Source organism: Microcaecilia unicolor, chromosome 1, assembly GCF_901765095.1.
Source record: "Microcaecilia unicolor chromosome 1, aMicUni1.1, whole genome shotgun sequence".
In the NCBI taxonomy this organism is placed as follows: Eukaryota; Metazoa; Chordata; class Amphibia; order Gymnophiona; family Siphonopidae; genus Microcaecilia; species Microcaecilia unicolor.
Window position 1 is genome coordinate 435,252,154 of NC_044031.1, and position 24,065 is coordinate 435,276,218.

Here is a 24,065-nt window from a genome sequence, read left to right on the forward strand (position 1 = left end):
AGCTCCATCTCTGGCCGTCTTCAAATCTAAGCTAAAAGCTCACCTTTTTGATGCTGCTTTTAACTCCTAACCCTTGTTCACTTGTTCAGAACCCTTATTTTATCATCCTCACTTTAATATTCCCTTATCTCTTGTTTGTTCTGTCTGTCTGTCCAAATTAGATTGTAAGCTCTGTCGAGCAGAGACTGTCTCTTCATGTTCAAGTGTACAGCGCTGCGCACGTCTAGTAGCGCTATAGAAATGATAAGTAGTAGTAAGGTGGACCCTAGCATCATGTAACAGTGATTTGGATTATTCTTCCCCATGTGCATCACTTGGCATTTGTCCACATTAAATTTCAGGAGAACCCAATAGACTTTAACTTCAAGCCACAGGAAACCTAGTGGATGTCATCAAGGTCACGCCTCAGCTCGCTCAATCTCTCCGCTCATGGTTAATTTGGTCCAATTTGGCTCTAGGACTACAGTTCTAAATTCCACCTCCACAATGAATTCTGACCACAGATGCATCCAACCTGGGCTAGTGAAATGTAGATAGGCTTCACACTCAAGGGACCCAGGAAGTCACTTTTCATATCAATCTCCTTGAACTTTGGGCGATTTGGAATGCTCTAAAGGCTTTTGGAGATTGGCTTGAGCACCAATCATTTTGATAGAAACAGGTTATCAGGTTGCAATGTAATTTGTCAACAAGTGGGGGGGGGGGGGGTACAGGATCCTACCCCTTGAATCAGGAAACAGTCAGAATGTGGCATTGGGACCTCATCTGTGGCATGATTCTCAGAGCTACATACCTGGCAGGCAAGGAAAACAGTCTGACAGACAGGCTAAGCAGGGTCATGCAATCACATAGGTGGTCTCTCAATATGGGCATAGCCTGCGAGATTTGAGTGTAGGACACCCCTTCAGTGGATCTCTTTCACTCAGCTTAATAACAGTTCCTCATTACTGCTCCAGACTCAGATCACATGGCAGATTAGAAACCAGATGCCTTCCTCCTACATTGGGGGGTAAGGTATCCTTTATGCATATCCTCTCATCCCTCTAATAGGGAAGACTTTGTTGAAACTCAGACAAGACCAGGGAACCATGATCGTAATCGCAACCTACTGGTCGAGACAGATCTGGTTCCCTCTACCTCTTGACTCCTATCAATAATGAGTAACATTAAAAGTAAATGAGCACATTAAGAATTTGATTCCATTTATCAAGAAAATCAGCATCATCTTTGAACACCTGCTGTTCTTTCAACATCCTAAAACCTCTCACGGTTCAGTTTTGCAGTATTCGGCTAGAACAGTTGCATTAATCTTCAAATTTAAAAGTTCAATCCAAGATGAAGAATCATTACCCTCAATCTCCTTAATGTTGAAATGGGAAGGTCCAGATAGCAAGTTCTAGCCTCACTCTTAGTAAATCCATACACAGTTTTCCACTGACTGTTGGCCATTCTGGTAAATTTTAAATGTCTTAACAGGAAAAGAGAGACCAAACCCAATATCCAAAAAGATCTCTCATTAGTACTCGTGTTCACATTTATTATCAAAAAATGAAGACTTCCCACAGAATTCAAGAAGCAATTATACTCTTCAATCCATGTTAACTTCTAGCATGGATTCTTAAAGTGCTCGATAGAGGCACAGAGAAAAACATTGTTCTTTGCATTTCTGAACCCAGTCCAGTGGGACCCGTTTTGCCACTGCCTATGGCTTCATCAGGGTCTCGTGTATAAAGAGGCATCCAATCTAAAATAAAAAATAATATAAAATCGCTACAAAAGTACTCGACTAAATCACCAAGCTAAAAAATGTGAACTTCAGCCAGGTAAGAGGTATGGGCTTTGCTTGGCAAAGATATATTGGCTAGCTTTTAGTCACTGCCTTGAGGTATTGGAGCAGTGATCTCATGGATTGGAGCTCAGATGCAGCTTCCTGAAACAGTGTGCTACCCTGATAGGCTTTTCCTGATTTACTACCTGGCTTCCGATCAGTTCAAGCTTCTCCTATTAACCTACAAATGCACTCGATCTGCAGCCCCTCCTTACCTCTCTACCCTCATCTCCCCCTACGTTCCTACCCGTAACCTCCGCTCTCAAGACAAATCCCTCCTTTCAGTACCCTTCTCCACCACCGCCAACTCCAGGCTCCGCCCTTTCTGCCTCGCCTCACCCCATGCCTGGAATAAACTCCCTGAGCCCATACGTCAGGCCCCCTCCCTGCCCATCTTCAAAGCCCTGCTCAAAGCCCACCTCTTCAATGTTGCCTTCGGCACCTAACCACCATACCTCTATTCAGAAATCTAGACTGCCCCCACTTGACACTTGACATTTCGCATTTTAGATTGCAAGCTACTTTGAGCAGGGACTGTCCTTTGTTAAACTGTACAGTGTTGCGTAACCCTAGTAGCGCTCTAGAAATGTTAAGTAGTAGTAGTACCTCTGGACTTATCCTCCAAAGAACCGTGGAGGTTGGATTGCTTTACGACTCTCATTATGCAAAACGAGGAGTCTCTTCTGCATTCCAACCTCCAGACCCTAGCCCTCACAGCCTGGATGTTGAGAGCATAGAATTTGCCTCCTTGCAAATGCCTGAGGGTGTCTCCAAGATATTGCTGTCTTCCAGAAAATATTCCACCAAGAGGTGTTAACCTTTAAGTGGAGGGAGTTTGCCGTCTGGTGTGAGGGCAAAGCCCTAGATCCACTTATTTGCTCTACACAAAAACTGCTTGAATACCTCCTACACCTTTCTGAGTCTGGTTTGAAAACCAACTCTTTAAAGATTCATCTTTCTGCAATCGGTGCTTATCACCACGTGGGAAGCAAGTCCATCTCTGTATGACTTCTAGTTGTTTGGTTCATGAGAGATTTGATATTGACAAAGCCCCCTCTCAAACCTCTCAACATCATCCTCACCCAGCTGATGAAACCTCCTCTTGAATCCTGTCATCTGAAGTACCTGACCTAGAAGGTCTTGTTTTTGTTGGCAGCTTGCCAAGTCAGTGAGCTCCAGGCGCTAGTAGCCTATCCACCTTACATCAGATTTCATCATAACAAGGTAGTTCTCTGCATGTATCCTAAGTTCCTTCCTAAAGTGTTGTCAGAGTTTCATCTTAACCAGTTGGTTGTCTTGCCAACATTCTTCCCAAAACCTCATGCCCACCCTGGCAAAAGTACATTTCATACCTTGGACTGAAAGAGAGCCTTAGCCTTTTATATGGAGCAGACTAAAGCCCAAAGGCGTCCATCCAACTTTTTGTTTCTTTTGACCCAAACAGGATTGGGATAGCCATCGGTAAGCACACTTTATCCAATTGGCTGGCAGATTGGATCTCCTCTTACGGCCAGGCTGGGCTGACACTTGAGGGCCATATCATGACTCTTGATGTCAGAGCCATGGCTGCATCAGTAGCCCACTTGGTCAGCTTCCATTGAGGAGATATACAAGGTTGCAACGTGGTCTTTGCTCTACACTTTCACATCTCATTACTGCCTTGAGTACAATACCTGATGCAACAGTCTGTTTGGCCAGATAGTCCTGCAAAATTTGGTGTCTAGAATCCAGCCGAGTCTCCTAGGCCCCTCTTCTATTCTATTCCCAGCTGCACCTCCACAAGCAGTTTCTATATCAGTTAAGGTTAATTGGTTTCAGGTTAGTCTTGCCATTGCGAGAGTCTATTCTCCTAGCGTTGTTTTCGGTGAGCCTGGTGGCTAGGAATTCTCAAATATAATGAGTAAACCACCCTGCTTGTCATTGGAGAAAGCAAATTTACTTACCTGTAACAGATGTTCTCCGAGGACAGCAGGACAAGTATCCTTACACCCCCCCCCCCCCCCCCCCCCCCCCCCGCCTCCCCTTGGAGTTTAATTCTTTTTAGCTTTTTCATGTTACTGAGGGTCCTGAGCTTGCGGGTTGGGTAGGAAGACACTCTTGCATGCACGGTGGGGCTGCTGCCAAAAGCCTCTTAAAGATATAGTGCATTGGGCAGCATCCACACTGAGCTCCGTTGGGATGATGTCACCCTAGTGTAAGGGTACCTGCCCTGCTGTCTTTGGAGAACACCTGCTTCAGGTAAGTAACTTCACTTTGATATCTGTTATATTCCTAAGCAAACTCAGATTGCAAACAAAGCTGGTGTAGAGATGGATAATTGGGCTCCATCTGATTTCCTATATTTAACAAAATGTCTTGAACACTCAGGATTTTATTTGTAAGTAGTAACCCTGTTGTCTCTGAGAAGGATAAAATTTTGGTATTGTTATTTTCAGAAAAGGGCCTATTTGTAGCTTGATATTACAGGTATTTCCAGATGTATTTCAAGGCAAAAAGTAACACATCTATTGTTCCAGTAACAGTTCCCATTACAATTCAAAAGAAAAATCAAGCACATCCAAACCAGTACCAAAACCCACCCTCCCCACCCACCCTAGCACAGACTGAATCCCTCCACCAAATAGTCCACCAGAGGTTCCTTCAGCCTAGAGGAGAACTCCACCCTTCCTCACAGAACAAAGTATTACCTGCAATTGTGCCATTCTGCAGCCCCTGGGTCACAACAGCCCCTCCAGCGATCTGTAAGTCTTTCAAGCTCTGCCACAACTTTTACTCGTAGATACCAGTCCTCTAAAGTAAGTCCCAAGGTCTGTTTCCAGTGTGCAGCAATTTCATACTTGGCTGCAGCAAGGCACAGTCTCCAACCTCCTCTGCCATTTATGACACCCTCGTCAGTCCAATCAATACCTAACAAACAAAACTTAGGGCAGTGAATCACAGTGCTCCAAAAATGCTGGACTTTCATACAGGCCCACCAAACATGACATTTCTCCCCTCCTGCTCAGAGTGCCAACAGAGGTCAGTAGCAACAGTAGGGAACATCGCTTTTAGTTTAGCTGGGGTTAAATACTAGTGGGTAACAACTTTATAAGCATTCTGTTCAATATACCTATCAAAGTTTTCTGAAGTACTTTAAAAACAGCTTGTCCTCATGCTAAACTACTCTCCCAAATACCTTTCCCACTGTAACATAAAGTTAAAACGTTTACATTCCTGACTCCTCAAAAATGTATAAATAAGAGATAGCTGCTGTTTAAATTTCCCTAGTGCTAGCTAAAGATTCTCCCAAGTGTTCAATATCATCAGGGTTATCACGCAACCACTCCTGGGCACCCACATATTGTTTCACTTGCAAACAGGAAACAAGTTTTGAGAGTCTAAGTTGTACTGGTTCTGCCCTCCCCCCACCAAAAAAAAAGGAGGGTTCAAACTGAATAGGTGCCAAGGAGGAAACACAAATTTTGCACCCAGTCTTGTCTTGACCAAACTCCAAACATGAAGAAGATGACTTGTGAAGAGGTTAGAAAAAGATGGAGTGAGGTATTTTGGCAACATTAAGATCTACAACAAATATTTCAGCGCAAAATGCAGAAAGCCATGCTGTTCCAAGACTACAGCTCAGGTGACTCCTCCCAATCCATCAACTGTTGCAACTGGGAAGCCCAGTAATATGAAACAAGGTTAGGAACTGCCTGTCCCCCAAGCTCCGCTGGGCACCACAACAACTCTTTCGCTAGCCGTGGTCCTTTCCCCGCCCAAATGAATCTCACTAAATCCCTCTGGATCTTACGCAGCTGCTGGTGTGGTACCAAGATAGGCAGTGTGTGAAAAGAAAAAGACGAGGAAGAATATTCATCTTCACAACTGAAATCCGGCCCCACCATGACAACCAACCCTCCTACCAACGCGAAATATCTGCTTTGATCTGCTTTAACAATAATAATAATAATAATCATAAAGCATACTTAAATCCCTTATAAGGTGCACTCTAAGATACTGAAAATGACCCCGGGCCTATCAAAATGGAAAGCTCTCTTGGAGTCAAGGTAATGCCCAGCAACTCAGATTTATCATAATTGACTTTAAATCCAGCCAGAGGTCCATAATCAATAAACTCCTTTAAAAGCACAGGCAAAGAAATCTCAGGGTGTTTAACATAAAGTAGTATATTATCTGCAAAAAGAGCAATCTTATTGGTTGTGTCAGCAACCGATAGGCCTAAAATATCCAGATTATCCTGAATCTTCTGAATGAAGGGCTCAACTGAAATAGCAAAAAGCAACAGGGACAAATAGCACCCCTGGATAGTGCTTTGGCCTATCAAAAAGGAATCTGTATACGCTCTGTTATGACTTACTTGGGCCATGGGGGCCTCATAAAACTTATGCATCCAAGTGTTAAAGTGGCTCCAAAACCCAATCTTGTGCATAACAGCCCATAAAAACTGCCAATTCACCCTGTCAAAGGCCTTTTCTGCACCAATAGCTAACAAAGCCACTTTGTTTTTAGACCATTGGGCATGCCACAAAAGATGCAAAGTCTGCACATTGTCAGCCACTTGCCTGCTTCGAATAAAGCCCGCTTGACAGGGTAAATCGAGTCTGAGAAAATAAACAGCAAGACTGTCAGCCAACACCTTGGCAATTAGTTTAACGTCTATATTAAGCAAGGTTATCGGCCTATAGGAACTACAGACCGCAGGGTCCTTACCGGGCTTAGCAGTGACTTTTATGGCCTCCTCCCTTATAGGAGGGAGAGATTCTCCTTGGAGCCAACTATTTGCAACCCTGGCCAATAAAGGAACAATATCCCCTTGAACAAGGTTATAAAATTGGGAGGAAAGACCTTCTAAACCTGGGACCTTCCCAGCTGGTAAACCCTTGTTAGCCGTACTAAGTTCTGAGCCCATTACCAGTATCAAAGTAGGCAGAGTTGATAGTGTCTAAGTTCCTCTGGATATCAACCACCTCTGCAGCGGACTCTTGGGTGTACAAGTGTTTATAGAAAAGAAAAAATTGATTTCTGATTTCAGAGTCGGTGTAAACAATCTTGGTCTCCCGCCCTTTTATCTTATGTATAGTGTGAGATACCCAACGCTGCCTCAAATGATGAGCAAGTAGGGTACTGTCAGCATTTGCCCTTATACAGATCAGGTTCTGACTGGAAAGTTAGCCTACACAAAGGCCTCTGGGAAATATTGCAAGCAGTCCTGAACACTTCTGGTATGATCCCTGGTGATGTTAGTGTAAACAGGATGCCTCCTGCCTTTTGGGCTTAGTTTTGCATGTCTTAAGCACCCGTACTTTAAGAAAAGGAGGCCAGAATCAATGCTCAGGAAGAACAATAGGACCCAGACAACTGGTCTCCAAGAAATTGGCTTCAAAGAATCCACTCCTCTTGGGTAATCGAGTCATCAGCTCAAACAAAGAAATTATTACACAGGAATATGCTGGAAAAAGGGAGCTGAGGGATGTAAAAGGACACATTCAGACCCAGGAAAAAGGCGTACCCACACCCAGCACACATACACCCTCCTACCTGCAGACCTTCTTTCTGAGAAAGCCATTCCATACACGTCCCCGTGCTGAGCCCAACAGAAGGACAAGCACATACACACTCAGGCATGCCCCACACCTTCACATCCCCCTCCTCAGCCCAACAGAAGGACAGGCACACATGCTCTTAGAGACACACAAAGAAGCAGAGAGACAGGCAGACTCAGACCCACAGCACCCGCTGCAATACATTTCTGCCCTGCTGTAAGCCTAATTTTATATAAAATACCTTTTCCCCCACCTTTGTGTATTGTTTTATTGTGCAACGAAACCCACTGCCATTAAGAAGTGGACTCAGGACCAGGACAAGGAACCTAGACCCAGAAGTGAGCCAAAGCTTCGACCTCTGTGGACCCTAGATCATAACAGACAGGTACCAGCACAGTTCCCAAACTAAAAAAACCTTTTTCTGTTTTAAACATATTTGCTTAAAATCAATCTCATCCACTTGCTGTTGTTGAAGCAACTTGCTAAATAGCCCCCGGTCCATACTCAACTGATGATGTTTTTCCAGCTCCCTCAACAGTTCTCTCAACTGGAGAGACTCTTATCTTGGGACTGCTTCTTTTGCACACCTCATTTAATCAAGTGGCCCTGCACTACAGCCTTAAGTGTCCTACTTAATCTGTTCGGAAACCACAGGAAGGTCGTTGCAAGCTAAGTAATCTTGATTAACCTTCTGTATAGCCACAGAAACAAGCTTGTCATGGAACAGACATTCGTTTAGGTTCCAAAAACCTTGATGCCGCAAATTGTTCCCATCCCCTAGAGAAACCCAAATGAGAGCATTGTCAGATTGATGAACGTTTTCAATCTTGGAGACCCGCAACCTTCCCCACATGTTCCTAGACAACCAAAGCAAATCCATACGGGTTTACGTACCAGTAGCATGAGAATAAAAGGAATAATTCTTTTGGGCAGGATGTTGGATCTTCTAGATGTCCAACAAATCAAGCTTAAGGAGAACTGGTCAAACACAGGGTCAGGAGCTATATTAAAATTCTCTCCCAGGACAGCACCACCTTTAATAAATGGTAAAAGCTGTATGTGAGAGATCCAAAAAAAAAAGTTGCCTGGCCCATGTTCAGAGCCTAAACAGTTCTCAAAGTAACATTACAACCCTGCAACTTCCCCTTGATAGCAATACATCATCCTGCCAGATCTCGATATACCTCCTCTAATACCCAGGAAAGACCCGTGCAAATTAAAATTACTCCCCCCCCCCCCCCCCCCCCCCCCCCCCCCCCCCGGGCTACTGTTAGCAAAAATCTGACCAAATTCTCTCTGGTGTACAAAGCGCTGACCATGTTTCTTCATATGGGTTTCTTGCAAAAACAAGGCACAAGGGGTGGAAGATGACAACCAAAAATGTCCCAAGATGACAACCAAAATAAACTCCAGAAGTCCAATTCTTCTAAAAACATAAAACCTTTATTCTCCAAATTACACAGAATACGTGGACAATCTTGACCCAACACAGGCCATGTTTTGGCTGCAAACTGTTTTCAGGGGTCTCTTTCAGAAGTGCTGTGGGGAAATTGGAGAATAATGTGTCAAGGAATCACACAACTGTTGTCTGTAGGAATAAGTCTAAACGGCTCAGTGTCATAGCAGTATCATTTTCTACAAAAACACCACATCCCAGGAGAGCCACTGCAATTCCTTGAACACAATGCTGCATTTCCCTGCATCATTTAACCTTTCACATTCCAGGACCCCGTCTTGAACCCACTGCCTCCTTCCCCCATCACCAGCCCTTCTAATCGCTGATTCAGAGATACCAGGGTCAGCTCAAAAAAGACAAGACGAATGTACCCACAGGCAGAATGGTTCATACAAATATATCTCTCTTTATCTCTATTATTGCATCATAAACAGTCTTAAATACCATATTGAACATAGTCCCATCTAGTTCAAAAACTCCTGAAAAGCCTAACAAGGCAAGAAAATGATTACCAGTACAATCAAGTTTTTACTACTAGCTCCGGATGATGGCGGAGCTGCAACTGATCCAGCCTCTGCAGACAAATAAGAGCAACTGAACTTTTTGAGAGGCTGCTAGGCTTCCACCACTGTCTGCACCTTTCTCATGTTTCCTCCCACAGTTATAGATAGGGTAAATGGGTAAAGCTAGCAGTAGTGTAAATCAGCTAATTACAGGAATGAGTGACATCTCTGAGCTCACGTCTCCACTACACAGTCCATGTGTGTCTTTCCGTTCGAGTTAGAGTGCTTGCAGCCATCTTGTCAGCACCATCCGTTGTCTTGCCAACTCTTGGAGAAGGTTGCTAATCTTTATCAATGGCTGTAAATTTGTATTTTTCCAACTGTTTTCACATAGACATGTCCACCAACTAGCTGAAGGAAGTCGAAAGAGCAAGTAAGACTGGCTCAATGTGAGGGAATTTAATAGCAACTCAGTTGGAGCTTAGCATTCAAGCCACCATCCACTTCTGTGACATCACTTCCTCCAGAAGGTGTTTTTATCTTTTAAACTACAAGTGTTGGATTGGGAAGCTTCCTTTTACCAGAGCTTTTCTTGTGTTTGTTTATTCTCCACGAACAAGCAAATCATCACATATGGGTAATGACATCCGTTCAACTTGAGGAGTGTTCCTACTCCTTGGAATTGCCCTCCATGGATCTGAGACCTCTGTTCTGATACATCCCAAGTGACTCAGGAGAATGTGGCTATCCCTTGTCTTTGTCAATGGCAGCTTTCAAGGAGCAGCTCATGCAGAAGTTCAAGGGGAAGATGGAGTGCTGCTTTGCTTGAAGCAATGCTGCTATTCTGACATTGATGTTCAGTCAAGGAAGGATCCAGCTGATCTGTGAAACCGTGCACTGCCTGCAGGAGACTCCTTGATATAGAGGCCTAATTGTTGGTTTCCAGTGCATTGAGAGAGGACGCTTCATTGGGACCCCTCAGTGGTTTAACACCATTGGCCAAGACCTGACAAGTGTCAGTAGTTTGAGGTAAGCAGAGGCTCAAAATTCTCCTATGGAGTAGGCTCAAAATTCTCCTATGGAGTATCTTTGTGAGTCTGACTGAGTGCTCTTGGGATTCTATAGAACAGCTCAAGTCCTTTCTTCAGATCCCTCTCCACCTCAAAAGAGGTATAAATCTCCACCTGCTGAACTCTCATTTATCGATTTTTGTGAGGGAGATGGCTCAGGACATGCTATATGTTAGAGATGGAGGAGGAGGCCACAGAGGAAACAATGGATAGCCTCCAATTCCTCAGCCCACTCAAGGAGGCTGTGACAATGCCTGTTCACAGACTCCTGAAGGAAATTCAGATCAGAATTAGCAAGAAGCTCTATGTATAGAGTCCAAAAGGCTGCCAGTTTCAAGAAGCAGCAGTTCCCTCACCATTTTATGGTGGCTAAATCCACATGGAAAAGATCCAAAAGGTCAAAGATTCATTCCTTGCTGCCTTCTGGAATGGAGGCTAGGATATTGGAGTATTTAGGGAGAAACCTTTTTCAGAATGCTATGCTCCTGTCCAGCACAGCATCCTGTCTGTTCATTATGGGTATGCACTTACAGAACATAATGCAAAGTGTAGTAAAGTTTGCTGACACACTCCGTAGGGAGAAGGCCAAAGAGCTTTGCAGACTAGTAGCCAAAAGGAAGGAGTTCCAACTTCATGACTTGATAAAATATTCAAATTAAACTATACAAAGTTCCTACAACTTTGTAGCAAGGATGTCCAAAAATTTCTCGATTGTTGATCTTCACAAAAGAACCTTCCCATATGGAGGCATATTTTGCCAATACTGTCTTCTTCAGAGAGGACAGTTGTAACTTCTTTCAAAGATCGTAAATTGTCATTCAGTTGTCTCGCTGACAAGTAACATTCTGCTTAAATTATACAAACAATGCATTTTAATTATTAGAAATGTTATAATAAAAACTAGTAAAAAAGGCCCGTTTCTGACTCAAATGAAACGGGCGCTAGCAAGGTTTTCCTCGGAGTGTGTATGTTTGGGAGAGTGTATGTGAGAGTGACTGTTTGAGAGTCAGAGTGAAAGTGTGAGTGTGTGAGAGAGTGAGTCTGGGTGTGAGTGTGTTTGTGAGAGAGTGTGTGTGTGAGAATGAGAGTGTGTGCAAGTGTGTATGTGAGACACAGTGTGAGAGAGAGTGTGTGTGTGTGGGCGAGAGAGAGAGTGTGTGTGAGACACAGATTCTCTGTGAGAGTGAGTGTATGAGACCAAGCGAGTGTGTGAGTGACTGTGTGGCACATAGAGAGTGAATGTGATACAGTGTGAGACAGAGTGTGTGAGAGTGAGAGTCAGAAAGACATTGTATATGAGAGAGAGAGTGTGAGCCGTGCCCTCCCAATCCATGGCCATCTGTCCCCTGCCCCCTCCATTCATCCTTTTCCAGCAATTCCCCTCTCTCCCTGAGCCCTGCCCTCCCAATCCATGGCCATCCATGTTTCTCTGTCACCTGCCCCCTCCATTCATCCCTATCCAGCATTTCCCCTCTCTGCCTGAGGCCTGTCCTGCAATCCATATCCATCCATGCCCATCTGTCCCCTCCATTCATCCCTATCCAGCAATTCCCCTCTCCCTGAGTCCTGCCCTTCCAATCCATGCCCATCCATGCTCCTCTGTCACCTGGCCCCTCCATTTTTCCCTATCCAGCATTTCCCCTCTCTGCCTGAGGCCTTCCCTGCAATCCATATCCATCCATGCCCATCTGTCCCCTCCATTCATCCCTATCCAGCAATTCCCCTCTCCCTGAGTCCTGCCCTTCCAATCCATGCCCATCCATGCTCCTCTGTCACCTGGCCCCTCCATTTTTCCCTATCCAGCAATTGCCCTCTCTCCCTGAGGCCTGCCCTGCAATCCATATCCATCCATGCCCATCTGTCCCCTCCATTCATCCCTATCCAGCAATTCCCCTCTCCCTGAGTCCTGCCCTTCCAATCCATGCCCATCCATGCTCCTCTGTCACCTGGCCCCTCCATTTTTCCCTATCCAGCATTTCCCCTCTCTGCCTGAGGCCTGCTCTGCAATCCATATCCATCCATGCCCATCTGTCCCCTCCATTCATCCCTATCCAGCAATTCCCCTCTCCCTGAGTCCTGCCCTTCCAATCCATGCCCATCCATGTTCATCTGTCACCTGGCCCCTCCATTTTTCCCTATCCAGCAATTTCCCTCTCTCCCTGAGTCCTGCCCTCCCAATCCATGCCCATCCATGCTCCTCTGTCCCCTGCCCCCTCCATTCATCCATTTCCAGTAATTCCCCTCTCTCCCTGTGCCCTGCCCTCCTAATCCATACCCATCCATGCTCCTCTGTCCCCTGCCACCTCCATTCATCCTTTTCCAGCAAGTCCCCTCTCGCCCTTCCATGACCCCCCCCCCTCGCATCCATGCTACGCTCTCTCCCATGTCCCAGCCTGGCCCGCCCTCTTCTCCCCCCCCCCTTCGCATCCATGCCCCCCCTTCGCATCCATGCCTCGCATCCATGCCCCCCCTTCGCATCCATGCCCCCCCCCCTTCGCATCCATGCATCCCTTTTTTTTTTTTTAATTCTTTTTAACTTTACCTCCGTGGCGGTTTGTGCAGCGAAGCGTCAGGGAAGGAGGCGGCGCTCCCGACGTCTAGCTTTCCCTTCGCTGTGTTCCGCCTTAAGGCGGAACACAGCGAAGGGAAGGCTAGACGTCGGGAGCGCCGCCTCCTTCCCTGACGTTTCGCTTCCGGATTTGTTTGTTTTGTCGCGAGGGCGGGGCAGAGACGGCTGGGAGTGACGTCAGATGGCTTCAAGGCTTCAAGGCTTCAGACTTCAGGCTTCAAGGCTTCAAGGCTTCAGGGCTTCACAGAACGTTGGCTTCAGAACGTTGAGGGTGCGTTTTATTATATTAGATATGCTCAAAAACATATTCTAATGTAAATGACAAGATGACTGAAACACCATATTACTTAAATGGCTTGCATTGGTGTAGTTGAATTAATGATAAATCACCGAGACTTACAAATTTAGAAAGCCCAATGATGTTGCTTAAAGACACATGATCGTTTTGTCTTCTATATCTTGTGACTTTTACGTTTGAAAGAATATATTGTTGGTCTATGGATTATAGAATTTGTTAAAGTGTATGTTTAGTACTCACTGATTTTAAGTCTCAGCACATGTTTTACTGATTCGTTTCAAAAATTGTAAACTGCTTATATTATTGGCTTAAGGTCACGTGTCTAAGTTCTTTTTCAATGCACTTTCTGAATTCAAAAGTCGTGGCATTTATTAATTCAACTGCACCAATGCAGAAACAGCGTAAGAAGATAAATAAAGAGCTGTAAAGAACTTAGGCTGGTTCCAGGCAGACTTTGTAGGTCTGTGTCTGTATATAGGAATCCGGTTTAGGATAAGCTGGGAGGGGCTTCAGTGGCAACTTCAGTATTTGGAACTGAGGACAGTGCTGGACAGACTTATGGTCTGGGTCCCGCAAATGACAAGAAAGATTTGGGTAGGTTGGAGTGGGCTTTGATGGCAACTCCAGTTGGTGGAACATAAGGATAGAGCCGGGCAGACTTCTACAGTCTGTGTCCCAGAAATGCCAAAGAAAGACTTGTGATAAAGTATATAATATCATATTCATTGTTGATTTAATCATGAATTGGTAATGAGTGGTCCATCCAGTCTGCCCAACAGTCACGTTCAGGTCTTTATCTGCTGTCACTTACTATTTACTAAATAGGAAGGTTTGTCTGTTTTTTAAAATTTATTATCTTAAGTCTTGGGTTGTTCTATGATATTATTTCTGGTTGTAAGATTATTAACATTTTTGATTGCTTTTTGGAAATCAGTTTCCTTGTGTGTAGTATTTAAATAATTTTATGTTATCTGTTTTTCACTTGTTGCTTCTTTCTCTAGCTCACTTATGAATGTTTTAACAGGACAGGTTTGTGATTGATCTTTTTGAAAACTGAACCATGTGGTCCTGTTCTATTTTCTGTCCTTCAACCAGTGACTTAGTTAATTGATTGCACTATAGGTTCCCAGTACTTTGGAAAAAATGGTTTATTTAAGAACTGTTTTCTCCAATGAGATCTGTGCCTCCAGAATCCCTCAGGTACTAGCTTATGGTGGTGGTGGGAAGGAGGGGCAACAGAGTCTTTGGAGATACAGATGAGTCTGTGCAGTTCATGCTAAGGTCTTCAGGAGGTCCAGAGCTTTGTGCTTGGTTGTTGCTAGGAAATGATGCAGACACATTACGTAACTTAATACAGTGCTGAATATTGCTGAGTTCTCTGAGGATTTTATTAGGTTTATTTAAATATAGAGATAGAATTTGGGTAGATGGGATTGTATGTATATGATTGAGAGAAAGTGAGATCACACACATGCACATATTCTCTACATTCAAAGAATAGATATAAATATATATAGCTATAAAAATAATCTTTTTAAAGAAGCTGGTAGATTTCATTAGAACCCAGAGAAACAAAAGGCCCTGTTTACTAAGACAAGCTAGCGTTTTAGCACGTGCTGGTTTTTAGTACTATTCCTATGAGTATCTCTAGTGTTAGCGTGCGCTAAAAATGTTAGTGCGCCTACAGCGTGGCTTAGTAACAGGAGTTTAGCTGCCGTGTTAAGAGTCCTGTTCATCTTTCAAATGTGTTTCAGGAGCTTCTGACTGAGAAGTACAGCGACCCAGGAATTTACTTTGACATCTGCAGTTGCCAGTTTGTTTACCACTATTCGTTTGAGACATATGAGCAGGCGGACATGATGCTCAGAAATGCCTGTGAGAGGCTGTGCCCAGGAGGCTATTTCATTGGCACAACTCCAAATGGCTTTGAAATTGTGTAAGTGCTTCTTCATGTTAAAATGTTATCTACCTGAACAAATATATTGCTAGGTTTTAGTAATCTTTAAAAACATTGTGTCCTTTATGTGGGGCTTGTGTTCACTCTATTGAGAAGACTGCATCTTTCTTTTTTGGTGGTGGTCTCCAGTGGAATGAAGGCGATTGCACACATGATAGGTAGATTGAGAGAGAAAATGTTTGCATGACTGAATTGAGGTTTATTGTTTCTGAGAGCCTCTTGATTGTTATCTCTAGATTATGTGAGTTAAATATATGATTTTACTTTATTTAAAAAAAATCTTCTATCCCACACCATCTACAATTCCAGGTGGCTTACAACCAACACACATAATCATATAAGAACAAACTCAAATACAAACACATAGTAGGATAAAAATTATAATTATAAAAATCCAGTATCTAAAAGCCTCAAGGGCTTTTTCAGTATTCAAGAAAAGATTTGCTGAAAAAGAAAGGCCTTCAGTTGCTTTCAAAATTAACAATTGAATCATTCTGTTATAGATGCTATGGTAAAGAATTCCAAAGCTTTGAGACAGAAATCCTAATGATTGCATCTCTGTAGATAATCTATTTTCGCAGCTGATCTTAAACTTCCAGATGGTGTATAAATCGATAGATAAAGAGATCAGCTGTTCCTCTCCTCCCAGTCCTACAAGGACATAAAATACCAGAGATACTTCAAATCTATACTCCCTGCAGCAGGCCCTTCATTATGGAACTCACTCTCCATTGTCATCGGAACATACAACACATACCTCGGCTTCAAGAGAAAACTAAAAACTTTTCTTTCTTCCCAAAACCTATCATGAATCCCTGATACTGCTGGCTCACACAACCAAGATCTCGATGCCTATGTCAGTGACTGTGCCCCTCCCCATGATTTCCGCTATAGATTCGGTAAACACTGTAACTCTTTTCTTATTTTTCTGTAAACTACACTGACAAGTGGATATTAGTGGTTATATAAGCCCTAATTTGATTTGATTTGACTATCCTCATTTCACATTGCTGACTGTCCCTGCTTGCTGGCATTGCCACTATATTGACTTAGTCCTTTATTCCAGCTGTCTCTCTGACTCTCCCCTGTCCCCTCTCTGACTATCAAGTCTAACTCATACTTAATCACCCTCCCTCATAGTCTCATCGATTTACCACCTCTATTTTTTTAGAAACATGACTGACACCAACAGTAAAGAATCAATGATTGAAATGAGCAGTGATTATAAATATTTAGAAACTGAAAGAAATAGCACTGCTGAGACTTGGAACATTTACCGTGGTGGTCAGGTTTTAGGGTGAGTGAGCTCTTGGACTGTGGAACAGTACTGCCTGCCTGCCCAGGGGACAGACAGAATTGTAGCAGGCGGTAGGCAAGTCCCCGTAGAGGGAATTGCTCCACTAATAGCATTGAAAGAAGCAGAATGCTGGACCTAGAACTGGAAGCAGAAGCTGTGCTGGAACTGGAGCCCAGGACTGGAAGCAGGAGCTGTGCTGGAACTGGAGCCCAGGACTGGAAGCAGGAGCTGTGCTGGAACTGGAGCCAGGACTTGGAAGCAAGAGCTGTGCTGGAACTGGAGCCAGGACTTGGAAGCAAGAGCTGTGCTGGAAGTTGAGGCTTTGCTGTACTAAGACTGGAAGCAGGGGCTGTGCTGGAAGCCAGAACCAGGGCTGGAAGCTGAAAAAGAGCTGGAAGCCGGAACAGTGGCTGAAGCAGAGTTCAACTTTGGAACCAGGACGACTTGTTGCAAGGCAAAGAGGCAGAGAGTAGCAACCGTGGAAGAAGGCCCCGGGTGGTGATGTCAACAAGGGGCAGGCCAGAGCAGCATCAATCCAAATCTAACCACCCCCAAACGAGTACACACAGCAGTCAAGCAGGAGGATGGCAGCGGAACTTGTCACACAGGGCTCCAACGAGGTAAGGAAACATGGGGGCAGCTATGACAGTATCCCCTCTCTAAAGGCTCCCTCCTACCTGCTGTTGGCTTGGGTCTATGGGGAAAGCACTTAAACACTGGTAAACATCTGAACTATCTGCATCCTCTGCCCCTATGCTGCTCTGATGCAATAACCACGTTTATTCACTATCTGCACCTATGTTGTTCTGATGGAATAACTACGTTTATTACTATCTGTAGGTTTCTATGCTTTCTAGGAACTACTTCTATGATTGAATATTGTACCTTATTTTGATGCAATAACCACATTTATTTACTATCTGCAGGCTTTTATGCTTCTCCAAGAACCATTTCTATGATTGAATATTGCACCTTTATAGAAGTGCTGTAATGCTTATGTTTATATGCTATCTGTAAGCTTTATACTCTCTTTGAATCAGTTCTTATTTGATTGTAAAATTGCACTGTTAATATATCATATATAAAACCAGGGCCAATTGGAAGAACCCACCCACTAATAACTATTCCATCTGATTGACACCAAAATGAAAACCGCCAAACTGCTCCTAATAATTTACTCCTTATCCCTTATTCATCACATATTAACTACCCCTCTCACAGATACTAATAACATACCAACAATATATAATCTTAATAGGCTACCAAAAAACATTATATCCCACCAAAATAATAACCAGATCAATGGAAGAACTAACACACAATGGAGAAGGGTAGTTAGTGGGGTTCCCCAGGTCATAGTAACATAGTAACATAGTAGATGACGGCAGAAAAAGACCTGCATGGTCCATCCAGTCTGCCCAAGACAAACTTATATGTGTATACCTTACCTTGAATTTGTACCTGTCCTTTTCAGGGCACAGACCGTATAAGTCTGCCCAGCAGTATTTCCCGTCTCCCATCATCGGCTCTGGTACAGACCGTATAAGTCTGCCCTCCCCTATCCTAGCCTCCCAACCACCAACCCCTCTTCCCCTCACCTGCTCCGCCACCCAATTTCAGCTAAACTTCTGAGGATCCATTCCTTATGCACAGGATTCCTTTATGCATATCTCACGCATGTTTGAACTCCGTTACCGTTTTCATCTCAACCACCTCCCACGGGAAGGCATTCCAAGCGTCCACCACCCTCTCCGTGAAAAAATACTTCCTGACATCTTTCCTGAGTCTGCCCCCCTTCAATCTCATTTCATGTCCTCTCGTTCTACCGCCTTCCCATCTCCGGAAAAGATTCGTTTGCGGATTAATACCTTTCAAATATTTGAAGGTCTGTATCATATCACCCCTGTTCCTCCTTTCCTCCAGGGTATACATGTTCAGGTCAGCAAGTCTCTCTTCATACGTCTTGGAACGCAAATCCCATACCATCCTCGTAGCTTTTCTTTGCACCGCTTCCATTTTTTTAACATCCTTCGCAAGATACGGCCTCCAAAACTGAACACAATATTCCAGGTGGGGCCTCACCAACGTCTTATACAGGGGCATTAAAACTTCCTTTCTTCTGCTGGTCACTCCTCTCTCTATTCAGCCTAGCAATCTTCTAGCTACGGCCACCGCCTTGTCGCACTGTTTCGTCGCCTTCAGGTCCTCAGATACTATCACCCCAAGATCCCTCTCCCCATCCGTGCCTATCAGACTAGGTCTCTGTGCTGGGACTGCTGCTTTTTTAACATATTTATAAATGACCTAGAGATGGGAGTAACTAGTGAGGTAATTAAATTTGCTGATGATACAAAGTTATTCAAAGTTGTTAAATCGCGGGAGGATTGTGAAAAATTACAAGCAGACCTTACGAGACTGGGAGACTGGGCATCTAAATGGCAGATGACGTTTAATGTGAGCAAGTGCAAAGTGATGCATGTGGGAAAGAGGAACCCAAATTATAGCTACGTTATGCAAGGTTCCACATTAGGAGTCATGGACCAAGAAAGAGATCTACACCGAATCTTCACTAAACGTAATTCTGTACTTCCCGATTGGCCATACTAATTTAACAAGATTGAAGTTTAATATTTCTGATTGTTCAAGTTAATCTATCACGATTGAAGTTAATCCAGTACCTTTTATTTCTGATTATGAAAATGTACTTTCTTTAGCTGTATACCTAATCCTCTCTGTCTCCTTCACCTTAAATACGTATTTCTCTTCCGGAATTGGTGATCACCATTACGGAAAAATGTAAGCCACATTGAGCCTGCAAATAGGTGGGAAAATGTGGGATACAAATGCTAAAAATAAATAAATAAATCTGAATCGGCCTGTTTTTCTGCCTTCTTTCTGAAAGGCAACTGCCCAGGCTCTTTTCGGCAGCTGCGCCTTTTGGATGTATGGCATGTTCTTTTGCAGTACTTACAGCTGTCAAATGAGTTTCGGTATTCTGATCACTTGTTTGTTCTTTTCTCTGGGCCGCAACGGGGTTTTCCAGCGTCGAAGGCCACTGTTGCATGTTGGCTTAAAGAGGCAATAGTTTCAGCTTACCTTTTGTCGGAAAAGTCTCCGCCGGAGGCTTTGAAAGCCCATTCCACGCGGGCTCAGGCTTCTTCTTGGGTGGAGACTTGCCTGTTGTCCATTCTCGATATCTGTCGGGCGGTGACATGGGCGTCACATCTTTTATTTGCTAAACGTTATCGTTTGGATGTGGCGGCAGGGGAAGATGCATGCTTCGGAGCAGCGGTTCTCTCGGGGAGCTGCAACTTCCCGCCCGGTTTAGGGAGTGCTTAGCTACATCCCACCAGTTCCTGGATTCATCTGCTGCTGAAGCTAAGGAAGGAAAAATTAAGACATACCTGATAATTTTCTTTCCTTTAGTCGCAGCAGATGAATCCAGGATCCCTCCTTGTTGCAGTCTGTGGTTGCTTTCAGCAGAATTGGTATTAAACAATGCCATTGTTTTGAGTATTATTCACTTCGGTTGCGTGTGTTTCTTTTATTGTGAGTTAAGTGATGTTCCTATTCTTTTCTCTGCTTTGGGATTTGTGCTATACTAAAGGGAGAAGGACCAGTATACAGAGGGTCAATTCCTGTTTTTTAGTATTCTCTATCTCCACCTGCTGGTAGATGGATACAACCCCCACCAGTTCCTGGATTCATCTGCTGCGACTAAAGGAAAGAAAATGATCAGGTATGTCTTAATTTTTCCATAGTGTCAAATCTGCTTAGTAATCTAGTAATACTAACGTCAAAATGAATCCCCTGTCTCGGTTTCTGTGAAGATCATCTAGTAGGGGGATACGAGGACTGTTTCTGTTTCATAACCGGTTCTGAATCCAGATTGACATGGATCTAGCCAGTTTCTCTCTTCTTGCCAGTCATTAAGTTGAATACAAGCTGTTTGTTCTATAAGTTTCCCTAGAAATGGTATGTTGGATACTGGCCGGTAAGTTTCAAGTTTGTCCTGGTCATGGTTATTTTTCTGTAGCAAAGGTTGAACCACTGCTTTTTTTAATGCTTTTTGTAGTTGCCCATTAGAAAGAGAGGCATTTATAATTTTTGTGGCACCTCCTATGAGGCCCATACTTGCCTGCTGCACTATCTTTGATGGGCAAGGGTCAAGAGAGCAAGTAGTTGGTTGAAGGACTCTTAGAATTTTATCAAGGCTCTCCTCTGTCATTGGGTTAAAAGTATGATGTACGATTTTTGGTGCCATTTGGCAGTGATCAAGTAACGTTTGATAATTTGAGATTGATATCACGTTTAATTCATTGCTGGATAATGGCAAACTGACTAAAGTTGAATGTTAATAAAACACAGATTTTAATGCTAACCATTCATACCTCTTCTGATGAGCCTGCAGTTTTTCAGTTTGATGGTGATAACTCAGTCACTAGGGTATTAGCTGGCTGGAATCTTTATGAACACATTTCACTGATTATTGAAAAGCCTTGACTGGCTATCTATTGAGTATAAAGTTCAGTTTAAGATTATTTGTCTGTTTTTTAAAATCTTAATGGAACAGGTTTCTAAGGTTCTGGCTGCCAAACTTTGCATATATCAGCCTTCTCGGTTGCTGAAGTCGGCTGGTCTGCTTATGCTGGATGTTCCATCCTATTATATTTTAAAATCAAATGAATTTAGGAACTCAGTTTTTTATATTGCAGGTTCTTCTTACTGGAATAAATTGCCTCTCAGGATGAGAAAGATTCAGGATGTGAGAGAGTTTAACAGAAGAACTGAACACTCTTCTTCTCCGAGGACAAGCAGGCTGCTTGTTCTCACGACTGGGGTGACGTCCGCGGCAGCCCCCACCAACCGGAAGAAGCTTCGCGGGCGGTCAGCACGCAGGGCACGCCCACCGCGCATGCGCGGCCGTCTTCCCGCCCGTGCGCGACCGTTCCCGCCAGTCTTTTCTTTTCCGCGCTGGAGAGAGTCGTGCGTCGCCGCTCTCTCTTAGTCAGCCCCGGAAAACCGTCGCGTTGTTCGCGAATTCGTTAATTTTCTGTTTCTTGTTGCCGCGCGCTCCAAACCTTTCTTTTTCCTTTTAAAAAAAAAAAAAGAGAGAACGCGCTTAATTTTTCCCTTGTTTTCTAGCGGGGGCGTCGTGTTGCGGCCTTGTGGCCGCGCGGTCGATTTATTTTTCGAGGTGTGATTTACCGCCACCATCGACGACTTTAACTTCGCCGACGCGATTTTTCTGTCGATGTCCTCGAAGGTCCCGAGTGGATTTAAGAAGTGTGGTCGGTGCGGCCGGCCTATCTCGCAGACCGACACCCACGCTTGGTGCCTCCAGTGCCTCGGGCCGAGGCACAATATCAAGTCGTGTTCTTTGTGTCTTGGTCTCCGGAAACGGACTCAGGTTGCGAGGCAAGTTCTTCGGGACCGTCTTTTTGGAACTTGCGCCGGCCCCTCGACGGCATCGGTATCGACGGCCGGTTCTTTGGTACCGGTATCGATGTCCGCGAAATCGGCACCGATGGCATCGACCCCAGGAGTACAGGTCCCGTCGGCCCGCCGGTCCTCCGGTGACGGTAGGGGTGAGAGGCCGCGTGGGCAATCGGCCCTGGTCACTCCCTCTGCTCATGGCCCTCGGGACCGAACCCTGTCCGACCCGGCCCCTCAAGACCGAGGGGGATCGACCTCCTCCTCCTCCGTTCCACCTGGCGTCGATGACGGGCACCGCAAAAAACAGAAAAAGCACCGTCATCGGTCCCCATCGGTGCGCCCGGCCTTCGGTGCCAGAGAGGAGTCGACGCCGAAGCGTCCACGTCGGGAGGAAAGGTCCCCCTCGGTAGTGGAGGTACCGACACGTCAGGGTCCCAGCACTTCGGTGCAGTCTCCTGGACCCGAGCAGCTTCCGGCACCGACGCCTCTACCGGCCCCCCCGTCTTTCCCAACAGCGGGCCTGGACGAGTGCCTCCGAGCCATCCTTCCGGGGATCCTGGAAGGGCTGATGTGCCAGGCTGTGCCGGCGCCGGGGGTGCTTGCGCCCTCGGCGCCGTTGACTGTGGCGCCGGTGAGCTCTAGCCCGGTGCCGAGGCCTTCGACACCGCCACGCAGGTGGAGTCCCCGTCGATGGAGGGAGCTTCGTCCCCGCCGGCACGGGAGTCCACCGCTCGACGACACCGAGGCCTCGGTGCCTCGATGTCGAGCCGGGCCCGGTTAAGGACTCAGCTACATGAGCTTATGTCCGATACCGAGGAAGAGGCCTCGTGGGGGGAAGAGGAGGACCCCAGATATTTCTCCTCAGAGGAGTCTATGGGCCTCCCCTCCGACCCCACGCCTTCACCGGAGAGGAAGCTCTCGCCTCCCGAGAGCCTCTCCTTTGCCTCCTTTGTTAGGGATATGTCTATATGCATTCCCTTCCCCGTAGTCTCTGTGGACGAGCCGAGGGCTGAGATGCTCGAGGTCCTCGACTATCCATCACCACCTAGAGAGTCCTCCACGGTGCCGTTGCACAATGTCCTCAAAGAGTCACTGCTTCGGAACTGGATGAGACAATTATCTAATCCCACCATTTCCAAGAAAGCAGAGTCCCAGTACAGAATCCACTCGGACCCAGAGTTAATGCGGCCCCAATTGCCCCATGACTCGGCGGTCGTGGATTCTGCTCTCAAGAAGGCACGGAGTTCGAGGGATACCGCCTCGGCGCCCCCGGGGCGGGAGTCTCGCACTCTGGACTCGTTTGGGAGGAAGGCCTACCAATCTTCCATGCTCGTGACCCGCATCCAATCTTACCAGCTCTACACGAGCATCCACATGCGGAACACTGTGAAGCAACTGGCGGACCTGGTTGATAAGCTCCCGCCGGAGCAGTCCAGGCCTTATCAGGAGGTGGTCAGGCAGCTGAAGGCGTGCAGAAAGTTCCTGTCCAGGGGTATCTATGACACCTGTGACGTGGCATCTCGTGCTGCGGCCCAAGGTATAGTGATGCGCAGGCTGTCATGGCTGCGTGCCTCTGACCTGGACAACCGCACCCAGCAGAGACTGGCCGACGTCCCTTGCCGGGGGGATAATATTTTTAGCGAGAAGGTCGAGCAGCTGGTGGACCAACTGCATCAGCGGGAAACCGCCCTCGACAAGCTCTCCCACCGGGCGCCTTCAGCATCCACCTCAGCAGGTGGACGTTTTTCCCGAGCCCGGCAGGCTGCGCCCTATGCTTTTGCCAAGCGTAGGTACACCCAGCCGGTCCGAAGGCCTCGACAGGCACAGGGACAGCCCCAGCGCGCTCGTTCTCATCAACAGCGTGCGCCTAAGCAGCCCCCTGCGCCTCCACAGCAAAAGCTGGGGACGGGCTTTTGACTGGATCCATGGGAACATAGCAGCCCTCAAAGTGTCCGTGCCGGACGATCTGCCGGTCGGAGGGAGGTTAAAATTTTTTCACCAAAGGTGGCCTCTCATAACCTCCGACCAGTGGGTTCTCCAAATAGTGCGGTGCGGATACGCCCTAAATTTGGCCTCCCTTCCACCAAATTGTCCTCCGGGAGCTCAAT

At 45.6% G+C, this 24,065-nt stretch overlaps 1 protein-coding gene across 5 annotated transcripts in view; it reads left to right on the forward strand.

Moving 5' to 3' along the window:
• LOC115476258 (mRNA cap guanine-N7 methyltransferase-like) overlaps positions 1-24,065 on the forward strand; it is a gene marked incomplete at its 3' end in the record, with an annotated part of 148,199 nt that overhangs the window by 95,012 nt on the left and 29,122 nt on the right. For all 5 annotated transcript variants that reach the window (XM_030212557.1, XM_030212544.1, XM_030212551.1 and 2 more), the window contains 1 exon segment: positions 15,022-15,203. In XM_030212557.1, the coding sequence (XP_030068417.1) occupies positions 15,022-15,203 (182 nt within the window).